At 52.6% G+C, this 15,008-nt stretch overlaps 1 protein-coding gene across 2 annotated transcripts in view; it reads left to right on the top strand.

Moving 5' to 3' along the window:
• Nucleotides 1–14,428, top strand: part of LOC144733321 (choline transporter-like protein 1) — a 71,269-nt gene extending 56,841 nt beyond the window's left edge. For both annotated transcript variants that reach the window (XM_078615158.1, XM_078615159.1), the window contains 7 exons: nucleotides 3,645–3,810; nucleotides 5,083–5,239; nucleotides 6,720–6,803; nucleotides 7,384–7,521; nucleotides 8,175–8,411; nucleotides 8,821–8,919; nucleotides 11,778–14,428. In XM_078615158.1, coding sequence (XP_078471284.1) covers nucleotides 3,645–3,810; nucleotides 5,083–5,239; nucleotides 6,720–6,803; nucleotides 7,384–7,521; nucleotides 8,175–8,411; nucleotides 8,821–8,919; nucleotides 11,778–11,795 — 899 coding nt within the window. In that variant the 3' untranslated portion in view covers nucleotides 11,796–14,428. The remainder of the gene's footprint in view (nucleotides 1–3,644; nucleotides 3,811–5,082; nucleotides 5,240–6,719; nucleotides 6,804–7,383; nucleotides 7,522–8,174; nucleotides 8,412–8,820; nucleotides 8,920–11,777) is intronic.
• Nucleotides 14,429–15,008: the final 580 nt, after the last annotated feature.

A 15,008-nucleotide genomic window follows, 5' to 3' on the forward strand; every position in this document is an offset into this window, starting at 1 on the left:
GCACAGAGTTGCTGAAACGTTCGTTGCAAGATTATACGCACGGGCTGGAAACAACGCACCTGGTGTGTGTTGCAATCGTCACGTACGTTCGCCGTCTCTAGAATTGCGGAAATAAATTGGTCGCGCCGAGTGTTGACGGCGATATTACCCGTCAAGTGGAGATGTAAGAGGTTCATGTCTCTCAGCCAGATCGTTGGAAATTAAAATCCCAGGAATTACTCAAACTAAACTATTTTTATTTTACCAAGTAATGCCCATTGAGCCATTGATAGCTCAACAAAGTGGCTTTTCTAGCAGCCTAATACTCTTAAACGCACGTTGATTCTAAATGTGGAGGGGAAAACCGGAGGACCCGGCGAGAACACGCAAACTCCAAATATACAACAGGCATCAGGGTAGGGATCGAACACACGACCTCCTGTATTATACCAGGCGAGGTAGTCAACATCTCAACAACGTGGCACCATTGACAGCTCGGCACCTCTCGTCCTGATCAACTGAGCAGCACCCCTTCGCGAGCAATCATCGGTGTCTGTTGCATAGAACGACTGGTGCCCATCACGGGCGTTGCCATCGCTGGCTCTCAGAGCCTCTTCCCCCATGTTGCTCTTTTAAGCAGAGGGGGGGGCACATTGACCCGAGTGGGGTGGTTGTACCCAATGGACCTCCTCATGGCACAAAGTACGGACAGCGCTTAATGTGTTTCGAGCTACGAGTCTGTGGCAACAGCAGTTAAGACTTCTCGGCCTGTGTTTTTCCACTGCCGCTGCTGCGGCCTCTGAGGTTTATTTACAGTCGTAAAGTTTATTTACAGTCGTAAAGTTTATTTACAGTCGTAAAGTTTATTTACAGTTGTAAAGTTTACAAGCGGTAGCTGCACCGCTCGTCTTAGGCGACCGAGGGGAAGCGAACGATGGTTGTACCAAAATCGGAGCGAGCCCTTTCATGGTGTCAAGGAGGCTTGTGACTTTGTACGAAGCCAGTGTTTTAGATGAGAAAACCAGCCCTTCCGAATACAATGCACACTGCCATTGTATGTATGTATGCGTGTGGGTGGGTGTGTGTGGGTGGCAACGGAGTGTCGCATAGCACGCATGCCCCTCTGCGTACATTTCAGTGTCGAGGCTTTGGTTTAAAGCGCAATGCACGTGCATTGTAACATGCACTGGGCCTGAATTTCAAGTTTTTTTGGAAAAGGCTTTGTAATGAACCCAAGAGTACCTACTTCGTTTAGCAAAGTGAGAGGGCCAGGAGGAGGTATGCAGTCAACAATGCTTGACTCAGGGAGGAGGACACCCCTGCCATGCATAGTCCCATGGGATGTTGGCTATCAACAACAAGGCAACTCCTATGACTAATTGGGAATGGGACGCAAGCGTAGGATTGATCACCCTGTCGCTGGCCGCCTTTGGGGAGGGTGTATAGTATGAAAGGCCGAAACACCCTAGGAACCAAAGGTTCACTACTGACGATGCGCTCCCCAAATTTCACCAGGCTCACTGTTCATGAACTCTTGGAAGTGCTTGCACAAAGGATAGTAACATCTCATCCTGTGTTCTTTGGAATCAGCTAAGCATTTTTTTTTAAACGAAGCCACAGATTCTTAACAGCGGAACGACTGTACGTCAAGGTCATGTGACAATGTCTCAATGCACACACGAACCTGTGGTTGGTTACTCAACTCTGGAGGGCCCCCCCCCCCGAGCCGTTTGTGTATTTTCCTACATTCCTTTGGCAGCCTCCACAGGAGCAAACCACGTGTGGTGGCTTCTCACAATACAGTACCTAATTTTGTCGAGCCCAGAGCAATGATGATGATGATGGGTTGAGTTCAACCACTGATCAACATTTTGACCTGCAAAGCTCGTTTTGAGATGTCTTAAAGATTTCCTGCCAGTGCCCCCTGGTGGCATAGTAGGCTACTATAGCTGGTCACGAGTTCCTCCTAAGAGGCAATGTTGGCTCCTATAGCCAGTCACACGTCTCTCTAATTTATCCTTTTTTATTTTACCAGGTAAGGCCCACTGAGCTATATAGCTCTTATTTCAGAAGCGACCTGGCCTCAAATGCCTCGTGGCTGGCTATAAAAGCTAAGAAAAAATCATTATTTTTGATTTTGTCAAAGAAATGTGTACTCTGTGGATTTATAATGCTTTAACTTCTTTTCGCCTGTTTACTTGTTTGGTTCAGTGAGTGCGTGCCAAGGGTATATTCTCATTTCTTTCACAAAATTCTGCACCGAGATACGGAATTTATCATTTTTCCTACAACACTTTGAGGCAACGTGGTGCCACACACCGTAACGTGTCAGATAACGCTCAGTCGTAGAAAGTGTGACGGAGAAAATTGCCTCGCTAAATAACTAGCACAGGCTGTACTTTAATATTAAGCCATGCGTCTATACATGATCTTCAATAATGTAATGCCCTAATCCGAATAACAAGGTCATCATTTTTCACCGCATGCATAGTTAAATGTCCTGTGGCACTATGTGGTTAAAAAATACATGACTAGCAATGATAAAGTTTTGAGTTTAAATCCTGGTTAGGTGTTTACTCAAACCAACCATCATCCCTTCGTTGTCCATAAATATTTGTTACCGTTTTTTTGGGAAGTCAACAGTGGCCATTCTGTGGAGGTAGTAGTGACCTCTACTGACGAGGTGACCTCTACTGACGAGGCGCATTCATTTTTAAGCAGGCGGCAATTGTCACAGCGCTTGGCGAAAGTGCTCGTTCAACACAACCATCGCTGTGTGAGCGAACAGCCAACGCTTGAGAGTTAAATAAAAAATAATTTTGCTCGATTAGAAAAGGTGCCGGCGTTGCCAGCTGCGGGTTCGTCCAAGCGACCTCGAGCCGCTGTGCAAATCAACGCGCGAATCAAACTAATTTAAAACCATTTCACGAAATGCGTAGAAGTGAGCGCTCGGCCAGATTAAAAACATTGGCCTGGCTCGGTGGTAGAGGGAGCGCAGAGTGGCGAAGCGAGCCTGCCACCTCAGCCCATCGACACACAGCTGGCTTGGTCTTGGAGCGTCCTGCCAGTGAGCCTTGGCCACTCCGCGCGGCCTCGGGGTGGTGCACCCAGCCTGGCACAAGTGGCCTCCTGGTGGAAGGTGTTGGCCGCGGTTGTTCGTGTCCGCGCGGTGACTCCCAGCAACCTGGGTTCAGTTCCCAGCGACCGTGGATCAGTCGCGTATGGTATCCGAACCTATCCACGGACCTCCCCTCAGTTAGCTGAGGCCTTGAATGATCCGCCATGGTGGGGGACACTGCCAAGACCGCCCAAGCAGACCTTAATGCACGTTCCCTCACAGCACTTGTTTCGGCGATTCAATTCCCGCTCACGGCCACCAGCACCAGTGAGGATGATCTGAAGAGCTCCTGAGCCTCAAATGAGTACCTGGCATTGTGTATTATCATCGCCACTGGGGAGACAAAGGTGGCCAGGGGTGGTCCTGGCCACCCCACCTACTCGTGTGCCATGCCAGCCTTCATCGGTGCTACTTGCTAACAGCGCTTGCCCTAACCGTCTGTTAAAGCTACACAAAGGGTCTTTGTCTTTTTTGTACACGGCATGAGTTTGTTGTGGTGACTCACGGTGGGGTTTGGTGGATCCTCTGCTGCTGCTCGTGGGAGCAGGTGACCCGTCCACCACGGACCAGGGCTTTGTGGAGTACCAGCTCGTGGGCCCCGTGCGCTACATGTGGTGGTACCACCTGGTCGGACTCATCTGGGTCAGCGAGTTCATCCTCGCGTGCCAGCAGTTGGCCATCGCCGGCAGCGTCGTCACCTACTACTTCACGAGGCAAGGGCTCGCGATCGCTTCCCGGCAATTTGCTCGTTCGGCCGGTGGCTAAGAGATGTTAACTCCCTCGTCTGGTATGAAGGAAGTCGTCGGTACGATCCCGACCCTGACGCCCGCTGTATATTTGGAGTTTGCGTGTCTAAAACTATTTTTTATTTAACCAAATACGGCCCACTGAGCTTGTTAGCTTCTCCTTCAGAAGCGACCTGGCTCTCACAAATGATAGCTCAACAAATTGGATTATAATCACGTGGAAACTTATAGCAGTCAAAATAATCCAAATGATAAAACTTGATTTCTACTTAATCCAAATGATCCCGAATGAAAATGCTCTCCACGAGCACCGGCTCAGAAAAGTTTCAAAACACTTGCCTTTGTTAAAAAAAATCACATGGAATGTGCTGGACCTAAATCGTAACTCACAAGCCAAGCAGAAAAGTTATTAGCCCGGATGGTGCTGGGGATAGGCAGCCACCAGGGATAAAACACAAATCGTTGAGTGACGTTGCATTGGCAGTGGCGCACAGGTGAAGAAAACAACTCGGCACATTAATCAATAACGCTGCTGCCTTAAAAGTAATATAATAATAGGCATGGTTTCTGGCAAAAAGGCCCTACTTCATGCATAAAACAGGCGCTTATTGCAGTGTTCTTCACTAATTTGCACAAGGAGGCCCACTTTTCGCCGTTAAGACATCTACAGTGTGAGGAGGGCCACCACGCGTTTGAAACCATTGTTGGATCTGACAGCAGGACAATGGTGACGGGGGGGGGAGGTGTTTTCACTTTTGTGTATTGTCGGGGGCCGCACGTCAGGTGCGCCGCGGTGGCTAGGAGATGTTAACTACCTCACCTGGTATACAGGCAGTCGTGGGTTCGATCCCAACCATGATGTATTCTGTATATTTAGGGTTTGCGTGTCCTTTCTGTGGTGGCGTGTATTTTTTTCTCCGGGTCCTCCGGTTTCCCCCTCCACATTTAGAAACATGAGTTTAGAGTATTTGGCTGCTATCCATTTCCACTCCCTATCGTGTTTTTGTATTGTCTGTTGTTGTAACCGTCTGACCCGCCCCTACTGGACATCTGTGAAAAGAACTTTACAGCTCATCGGATTCCTCCAGTTCGAATAAATATACCGATTCCGAGTATAACACTACGCTGGGTAGGCCAAATTCATCTCTGGATGTGCGATAATCGGTGCTTCTATTTGTCATTTTAATTGAACCCCCGGGCATGCCGTTGTTCTGCACGCGCCGTGCCGGGCGCGCACAGGAACAAGAGCGAGCTGCCGATGACGCCCATCCTGTCGTCCATCAAGCGGCTGCTGCTCTACCACCTGGGCACGGTCGCCAAGGGCTCCTTCATCATCACCCTCGTCAAAATCCCACGCCTCGTCCTCATGTACATTCACCAGAAGCTCAAGGGCACGGTACGCCGCGTCTCCACGTTCCCCGCGCTCTGCTTGTGTTGAACGGCCTCCCGATGCGTTCCCAGGAAGCCGGGTGGCTGATGGGATGTTTCGTAAGGTTTTTTACGTAAATAAAACGTGAATTGTGAATGCTGTTGGTTTACACTCCAATACGCCGGCGTGCTGAAGTAGTAACTCGCTTGCACATTCTGTTTACGTGACCGACCTTACTAATTGGTCGTGTCGGGTGGTGGCGGGTTTAACGACACATTCATATTTACGCGATCTAACCCCAAAAAAAACTATTTATGGCCGATGGGATGTGTACATTTTATATTATTGTTCGTGTGGGGGGGGGGGAGAGATGTGTGAAGGAGGCATTTTGTCTCCCTATTTTGTTCGAATGTTGTGTCTACGCATTTGCCCCTTCCGTCTCCCACATCCACCGAATCGTCCCCTCTGCTGGCACTTCCGCTGGTTGCGTACAGTAGCTGTTGTTGTCGGGGTCATTACGCGGTACAGTGCAGTTCACCGCTGCGCGAGGGCTCCGGCAATGCTTGAGACGTCACGTGACCCCGGCCTGCGTTATTGTTTCACTTTCTTAGTTGATTTCATTTACTTTCTTGGTCAATGTCGGCTCGATGTCCAGTTTGCATGTTCATACAGGTCGGCTCTGTACGACCGTCGCGAGATGTTTTTTTAATGTATTTAAACGCGATGTGAAATTTGAATAACGTTCACGTTTTAATCGTGTTCCCTCTTCTCACCGTGCGGCGGGTTTATTTTTTAATGCCGTAATGTTCTTTGGGAGTGAGCGGTACACACGGTTTTGAATGCACGTTCGTCATCGTCGTTGTCACCGTGACCATGCATTGGGCACGATCCCTGCAGTCATGCACACTTGCATTGTGTAGCAACTCGGCAGTAATCATTCAGTCGATCATCGGTTATCCAGCGGCTTCTGGGGGGAATGGGGGCGCCGGATTTTAAAAAATGCCGGATCACTAATTGGTTAAAAAATCTTAATTTTGAACATTCTTGTACAACATGTTTTTCGGTGTTGTGGATATGTTTTTAGTGTTTTACATGTGTTTATTATATGGCATTAATTAACATGCGAATAGACAAAATGAATATCCTCCATAATAGAGGGTTTTGGGTTAGATCGGGTAAATATAACCCTGTCGTTAAATATCCTTCTGTAAAACGTTACCGTATTTACCGTACCGTACTTACCCCACCAATCTCGAAGGCTCTGCATGGAGTGATGTAGTCCTACACTATTGTTTAAACAACATCATTTGTTTGACCATTGCCGGACTGGTTACAGCCTTTGAAGCGGCTTTTCCGGTTTCCCCGAATCAGACCGGGATCGCCAGATAATGTTGGAAGCAGGATAATCGAAGATCCACTGTAGTAATGACGATGACGATGCTGCAATATTAACGACAGTGGCAGTTATGAGATGAAAGTTGCTACTCTGCTGTGCTTACGTCTGCAGGAAAATGCGTGCACCAACTTCATGCTGAAGTGTTGCATCTGCTGCCTTTGGTGTTTGGAAAAGTGTCTCAAGTACCTGAACCAGGTAAGGGCTTTGATTGTTTTTGATTTTTTATATTTTATTTCTGACTTCCTGGCTCTTGTCCTGATGATGTTTCCCATGCAAACTCCCTGCCAAATGACAAAAATTTGGTTGTGGGAATTTTGACGTAAACTTAACGATGAGCTGAAACGATAATAATATAACCAACGCCTTGTTAAACACTTAACCGTGTAACGATTCAACTTGTATTCCTTTAAATGGTGTTGTATGTATGTATGATGAACTTCTTTCGCAATGTAATTAGCCAACCGCGCTAATCGGATGTGTGGGGGGTGGGGGAAGGACACTAAACTAAACACAATTAGCAGTTCTTAAGAAATTAGTTTTCAATCTATACGATTGAAAAGTGCACAGCTCCAGTGGCTTCCTAATATCGGAGGAAAGAGCGTTCCAGACGGCCGCAGAAGTGTACCTGAAAGCGCGCATCCGTTCAGTGGTTCGCCAAAAGCCGCCGCCGCCTCTGCTGCGAGGATGACCGGAGTTTGCGTGACGGCTTCTGCTCCTTGTCGCCGCTGATGAAACTCGCTCTGGCTCTGGCTCCGTGCGTCCCCGTGCGCCGCAGAACGCGTACACGGCCACGGCCATCAACGGCACCAGCTTCTGCTCGTCGGCACGCGACGCGCTCACCATCCTGGTCTCCAACGCGCTGCGCGTGGCCGCCATCAACTGCGTCGGCGACTTCATGCTCTTCATGGCCAAGGTGAGAGGGAATGACACCCCAGTGTGGGCTGTGGCACTATGACGTGAGACACTGAATCGTGACACTGAACGATGAGCTGGGATGCTAAAATCATGAGCATGTGACACTGTGAAGTGTGACACCACCAACACTGTATTGTCACACTGAATCATGAGCTGCGACATGGCACAGTGTGGGCTCATGATGCTGTGCACCCCATGGCATTCCTACGGCCGGGGAAGTCTCCAAAGGATCGCTACTGTGGATTCTCCCGTGGGAATCCTCCAGTCTAAATAAAGATTCCGCTTCTGCAACGTTGCCCGCGTTGTCTTTTATTCTCAACAAAACCTAAAACTATTTTAATTCAACCAGGCAAGGCCCAGCGAGCGATGTAGATCTTTTTCAGAAGCGACCTGGCTATCCCAAATGATAGCTCAACGAAGTGGCCTGTCACGTGGACATTTATCGCAACCAAATACTCTTGAACGCCTGATGTTGATTCTAAATGCTGGAGGGAAATACCGGAGGACCCGGAGAAAAACTGGCACGACCACGGGGATAGAGACACGCAACCTCCAAATACACGACAGGCGTCAGGGTCGGGATCGAACCACACGACTCCCTGCATACCAGACGAAGGGAGTTAACATCTCGCCGCCGTGGCGCCCACACAGATCCTGGTGGTGTGCTTCACCGGCTTCGCGGGCGCCTTCATCCTCAACTACCAGCGCGACTACCACATGTGGGTGGTGCCCCTGCTGCTCGTGTGCCTCTTCGCGTACCTGGTGGCGCACTGCTTCCTGTCGGTGTTCGAGATCGTCGTGGACGTCCTCTTCCTATGCTTCGCCGTCGACACGGAGCACAACGACGGCACGCCGGGCAGGGAGTACTACATGGACAAGTCGCTCATGGTGAGCGGTCGTGGCAGTTGCAGGCAGGGCGGGTACAGGGAGGGGGTGGGTACAGGCACATGGATAGATAACCGGCTCGATACGCTGTATCGAGTACTTTGACCAGTGTGGTGAAGTATGGTCAAGCAAAAAGCAAAGCCTCTTGAGCAGCAGCATAGGGAGGAGGCCTTCAACACGGGGTTGACGATGGCGCTGTCGATAACGATGGTCCTGGAACACGTTGTAGATCGTTGGTGTCAATGACAGCCGTGACTTGTACGGCGCATTTCCGCACGCTTTAGTTGTCGCCTACGTTGGGGGGTAACGAACAGCGTCACGCCGGGCCGAATATAACGTCGGTCGGTGGGTCGGCGAGCAAACGGTGACCCCTCGCCACGCGTGCACCGACCTCCCCCTCCTCTCCCCGCAGGAGTACGTGAAGAACAGCGAGGAGGCGCTCTCCAACCTGGAGCGCAAGCGCAAGCAGGGCCGCGCCTCGGGAGACGCGGGCCGCGAGCTCAAGCCCATGGTAGGTGGGCCGCGCCAGGGGCCGGCGCCGACGCCGGCTCGCGACTGGCCCTTCCAGCTGGGCTACGTGTGCCTGTGGGCGCTGCTGGACTGCGCCGGCTCGCCCGGGCGCGCGGGCCCCGCCGCCCTGTGCCTCCCTGAGCACCTGCTTCTCTCTCTCTCTCTTTACGCCGCGCCGCTGACGCTCGCCTGGCACCTGCAGCGCCGCCGGCCCCGGGCGGTGCGTCCGGCCGCCGCCATTTGACGACGACGGCGGCGGCGGCGGCGGGGGTGGGGGTGGCGCGATTTACGCGGCACGGAGAAGGGCGGTGAGGGTGGTGGGTGGGGGGGGGACGGCACGGAGCCTCGAAGGTACCCGACGCCGCCGAGGGAGGGGCCCAATATTGGGATGGCGACGCGAAAATGGGCGGGCGGCATCTGTTTGTAGCGGTCTTCCCCGTAGGAGCCCTCCTGTCTGGCCGGTGCATGAGGGAGCCTTTCCAGGGGAAAAAACAGAGCAAGGTCGTTGAGTTCCAGTCGCGACTTGGGGAGGAGGGTTAATGCCAATACAGGGGGTGATGGGAGAGAGGCTGTGGCCTGGTGCCGAAAACGTTGTAGCACCTCGCTTGCTGAATGGGCGCGAAGGTAGCGAGATGTTCACTACCTCACCTGGAATGCAGGAGGTCGTGGGTTCCATCCCGACCTCTGACGCCTGCTGTATATTTGGAGTTCTCGTTTTCTCCCCTTGGTGGTCGTGTGGATTTTTCTCCGGGTCCTCTGGTTTTTTTTCTCCACATTTAGAATCAACATCACACGTTTAGAGTAATTTGGCTGCTATAAATTCCCACGTGATGAGCCACTTTGTTGAGCTGTCATTTGTGATGGACATGTCACACCTCTGAAAAAGAGCTGTGGGCCTTACCTGCTAAAATAAAACATAGTTTAGTTCCTAGTTTAGAATGTTAGCCTTGGGCTTTTTTGTTACCGGTCAAATGGCAGGAATTACCCATTGAGTTCTATAATCAGTTTAAGGATTTACCCATAGTCTATGGAGTTTCACAATTGATCATTGTATTCAATTGTACATCGATTTGCAACAACTACCTGCCAGTTCCAGAAACCACCCACCGTATACAACATCTATCACATTCTGACGTTGTGCCTCTATGTATCTCCGTTGCCATCTGTTGGAGCAAGTCCAACTCGGCCACGCGTTCCAGCCGTGTTGGCAGCGTGTGCACGTTAAGTTGTAGGGTGTTGGGAGTCCCCTTCACCGCTGAATCTCGGACCGCGCCAGCGGTTATTAGGATGGGCATCGCGGCCCGCCGTTTTTCAGAGACATTGTTCCTCGCCGTAGAGAACCGTAGCGGCACGACGGCGCTCGGTGTTAGCTGGCGCCAAACTGTGCCACACGCCGTCCCGCATGGCCTTGTGGGAGCCCTCGGTACCAATTAAGTTATTTAATATTTTGCTCCGATTTCTTTTCCGAGAACGTACACGTACGTCATCGGAACAGAATCGGATTGGGAAAGGCTTTATGTGCGCCAATGTGCGTTGGCCAGAATCGGAGACAGTGGCTGGCACAACTGCACAGGGAGTGGCCTATCTGGATGGGTAATCCCCGGAGTTAGAGGACTCTCTTGGTGACATCTAGCCGGATCGGCTCCCCATATCGGCACCCCCCCCCCCCATCCCCCACCCTTTCCTCGTCTGTGCTTTGCTGCCAACGCTTTGCCCGCTATCCTTGTGTTTGTCTGAAAGCTGCTGCATCCTGTCTCAGAATCCTGGGAGAAACCTCGCCTGCCTGTCCCCTCACACCGTGCTCTCTCGCTCGGGCTCAGACGTGATGTTGTCTCTGTAATATAGTTTTTTTTGGGTTAGATCACGTAAATGTGTCGTTAAACCAGCCACCACCCGACACAGCCAATTAGTAAGGTTTGTCACGTAAACAGAACGTGCCAATTCGTCACTAGTACAGCACACCGATGTGTTGGAGAGCCAAGCCACAACGTTTACAATCGGAGTATGACGTTTTGACAGTATTTACAACCAGCTTCATCAGGCGACAGCCAGATTTGTGGAGAAATCCTCCTGCTTCGTTCCTTAAATATAGAGGCGTAGATGTGGTGACGTCACTCGTGAGTCCTTCACGTGCGTCTCGTCTCGTCAGTCATGGACTTTTTATTCAAACGAGTGAAGGCCGGTTATGATGAGCCCGGGGGGGGGGGTCCCTTTTGTCAAGGGAGACCTCGGGGTAAGTACAGGGAAATGTGCAGAAGCAAGGCAGTGAAGAATGATAGTTGGGTGTAAGCACAAGGAAAGTATTAAACCGGGAATGAAAATTAACCTGCAAAAAAAGTATTATTAATTTCCCACAAAGTCAACGGTTAACTTTTTTCTGTTAAAACCTGCAACGCATGCATACAAATTGTAAACTTTAGCGAGACGTATAAATGATGTCTCCTTTTTAAAATGAGCTTCAGGGTGTAGCCCCCTTCGTATCTGTCCGCAGTCCTAAGACAGCGGTGGAAGTTCCACAGTCCTACGCCCGAAGCCAGCCCGTTGACAGCATCGCCACCATTGGTTGGTGTCGCACAAAGTGGCCCCGACTTCAATCGACCCCCCGGAGAGGCTACGGCTCCGGGCTGTCGACAGGGGAGACGAGCACGGTCCCCCGCCGCTCAGATGAGCAGGACGCCCATGGGGGTTCTGCATCCTTCCCACAGCCTCCGCACACCCCCAGCACTGTCGTGTGTGTGTCCGTGTGTCTGTGTGTGCGTGTCTGTGGGCGTGTGCGCGTCTCCGTGTGTCCGCGTGCACGTGTCCGTGTGTGCGCATGTCCATGTGTGTGCGCGTGTCCGTCGGCGCGTGCGTATGCAGGCGGCGAGCAACGCGTGACGGGCGCCGCGGGGAGGAGCCAACGTCTTCCACGCTCCGCCTCCCGAGACCTCGCCACTCCCTCCCCACCCCCTCCTCCTCCGCAGCAGCAGCAGCAGCAACAGCAGCAGCCGCCTTCAGGACCCACCGACAGCCCCTAAGTCCACTACCGTCTCCAGCCACGGAGGCAGCCACACGGACGACGTTTTGGTCGATGCCGGAGCTGCTTTGGTTACCGCCAATCGTTGGCCTTTGGTTTTCAAACGAAACGACAATGACGACAACAACAACAACAAAACACGCGCGCGAGAGGATTCAAATGCCGCCAGTTCACGTTCTTCCGCTCCACGCCGGGTTGCCGTGCGGTTGGCGCTTTTAAAAATAAAATTGACACCAGGAGGAGCAGCTCGGACGCGCATGGACTTGATCCAAGACGAAGCAGCGGCAGCAGCAGAGACTTCCGGTGGTTGGTTCCGAATCCGCAGCATTAATCGGTTCGGGCGTGATAAGAACGTTAGAGAGTTTTTGTTGTGGAACGACCAAAAAAAAAAAAACCCAACATCTTTTTCAGCCCCTTCCAGCAACACGATGTAGTGATTCCTAGTCGTAGCGCCAAGAGGAGTGGGGGTCGTGGGTGCCGTGGGTGCTTCTTGTGGGGCGCGCGTGTGCACGCTCAGTAAGCCCACGGGACGCTTTGGCCCGTTTTTGGGAGGAAAGTGAACAAAAGAAAAATGAACGCGGTGGAGCCGTTTGTGAGCGCGGGTTTCACGAGCGGGCTCCAGTTTTAGTCGATAACCTTAGGATTTATAGCCTCTGAATAATTGTGGCGTGCATCTTTGAAAATGCTGCCTCCAACTTGGTGCAAGCCAACACATGAAATGTGCCTAGCGTGCAGGGGTGTGGGGTTTCTTTTGCAAGTAAGGGGGGGGAGGCGAGGCGAGGCGGGGGTTATGGGGGACCGTCTTCAGCGACACGTGCGACCCACGGCTGGGTACGATCACGCTAAAGCCCCCTTCTCTGCCCGGTGACAAGCGGCACACGGTTTGTTTGTTTGTTTTTTAATAACAAAGAAGTCGCGTGAAAACACGTTTCGCTTGATGCAATTTTTACTTCCTGCTGGGAGTCGACGGGGTTGACGGCTCACGCGCCGGTCGGGCGGACGGCGAGGGGTGTGTACACAGAAGCACGGGGGGCTGGCCAACCAGCCGCGGTCTGGGGCAGGAGCAGTACCCCACGCTGCCCGGGGGCCTTGCACCTTCACACCGTCGTCAGCCCGGAACCCTACGCAGACTGATTAGAATGAGCAGGTAGACTAATATAACACTAACTTTTTTAATTGTACTTTTACTTACTCTCACACTCGGTCATATAGGCGCGTGAATGTGTGTAATGGGGGTGGTAGGGTCTACGCACGACGCTCGAGACCAATTTGACTTGAGCAAAGCAACTTGGGGTCGAGTGCGTGAGCGCCGCACATCAGCTGGGGGTGTTCACTGGCGCGGGGGGACCCACCTGTCGCTCAGCGTGGGTCTCGAGAGAGAGTCACTGGCTCGACCCCGACGTCCACGCGATGAGCAGCAACCCTTGGTGAAGCAAGTCGTAATAAATACGTTCGTGTGACGTTCAAACGGCGTTGGTGGGATCCAGTTGGCTTCGCGCGCGAATCGTGTTTACCGGGGGCAGCGGCGGCGGCAGCGCCTTACTCGCAGTCTGCGGGAGGCCTTGAGATCACAGCGCTCGGCCAGCAAGTTGACACAAAGCCTATCTTCCCTTCCGTGTCAATAAAAAAAAACGAGCTCTGCTTTTTACGACGGCCGACAGCAGTTGTCGTGCAGAGCGACAGACACGGGGTCGCCTCCGCGGGGGTCATTCGCGGCGTTGACGCACCGCTGGCTTACGACTGCCGGCGGAGATGAGCGGACAGCTGAACAACCCCGAGCGAGGGCGCGGTTGCCCGCTCGCCCATGTGTGGACACACACTGGCGGCCGTCCACCGGCTGTAGTCGGACGAGCGAACTGAAATTTATTCGCATCGGAAGTACACGTTCTGATTTGAAGCCGCGTCCTATTTGCGAGATAACGTGTTCCGACTTCAGTTTACGATGTGGGGGCGGGCAGGGGAGGGCGGGTGGAACCCGTGGCGATGAGGCCATTGTGTGGTAATCGAGAAACGCTGTGCTCCGTGCTGCCCGTTGCCTGGGCAGGGAGCACGCTGGCGTGAATATTTCGTCTCTCCTAGCTGCACAGACTAACGCCCCCTACCGATTTATCGTTCTGAAAAGCACCAACGTGCAACTCAAACTCCGAGATGTGCCACACGTGCAAGCCGCATCTTCGACCGACGTGCACGCCGCATCTTCGACCGGCGGTCACAGGCACCCCCAGGTGTTCTATTGTCATTATAAAGTCGTGACGCAGGTCAGTAGTTAATAAAACCTGAAGGCAACCGTATTCGCCAAATTAAATAATGCTCAAATCCAGCGATTTATAGAATGACTCCTGTGCTAAACCTTCGCGCTCGGGGCGCGCGTGCGATGCCACCTACCCAGCCATCCGCCCGCCCCTTCCTCCCAGCTTGCGAGTTTTCTTGGCTTGAAGAGTTTCATGAGCCCTGCACTAACGAGTAAATAAAATAAAGCCTTTTTGGTTTAGGATATTTTTGTTTGGTGGTATTAGCTACATCTGCGATTAACGCAGTGCCTTAACCCGTAGTTCGTGTTGACGTAATGACGTTAAACTGCGGTCACAGCTCGATTATAGATTGACCGGTGAGAAAGAGGCTGGCCGTGTCGAGACGGAGCCTGGAGTGCATGAGGGTTGCCCCCCCCCCCCCCCCCCCCCCGTCGCATGGGGGACATGGATCTCGCTCGGAACACTTCCGTCGGAGTCACAGACGCGTGTGCCCGCGTTTCTCCGCTTAACCAACCCGCCTCTGTCGTCCCCTCGCTCGCCACAGGTCTCCCTCCCCCCCCCCCCCCCCCCGGCTTGCCGCTTCCAATTTCTACCGAGAGCGAGCACTGGGGAGAGCCCACCGATTCAAGAATGGTTTCTGGAGAGGCAGGTCAAGCGGGTGAACGCGCGCGGTCATTCCGCGAGGAGTTGCGCCGGTCGGGGATCGCTCTGCGTCGGCGCTCTGCCAGGTTTCAATGAGAAATGTTGGGAGGGGGGGGGTGAGTGTGGTCGACGTTGCTGGGAGAAGGACGCGTCGGATCCATCCTCCTGGAGCGTACGGGG

This window comes from Lampetra planeri, chromosome 46, assembly GCF_965212315.1.
Source record: "Lampetra planeri chromosome 46, kcLamPlan1.2.h2, whole genome shotgun sequence".
Lineage (NCBI taxonomy): Eukaryota > Metazoa > Chordata > Hyperoartia > Petromyzontiformes > Petromyzontidae > Lampetra > Lampetra planeri.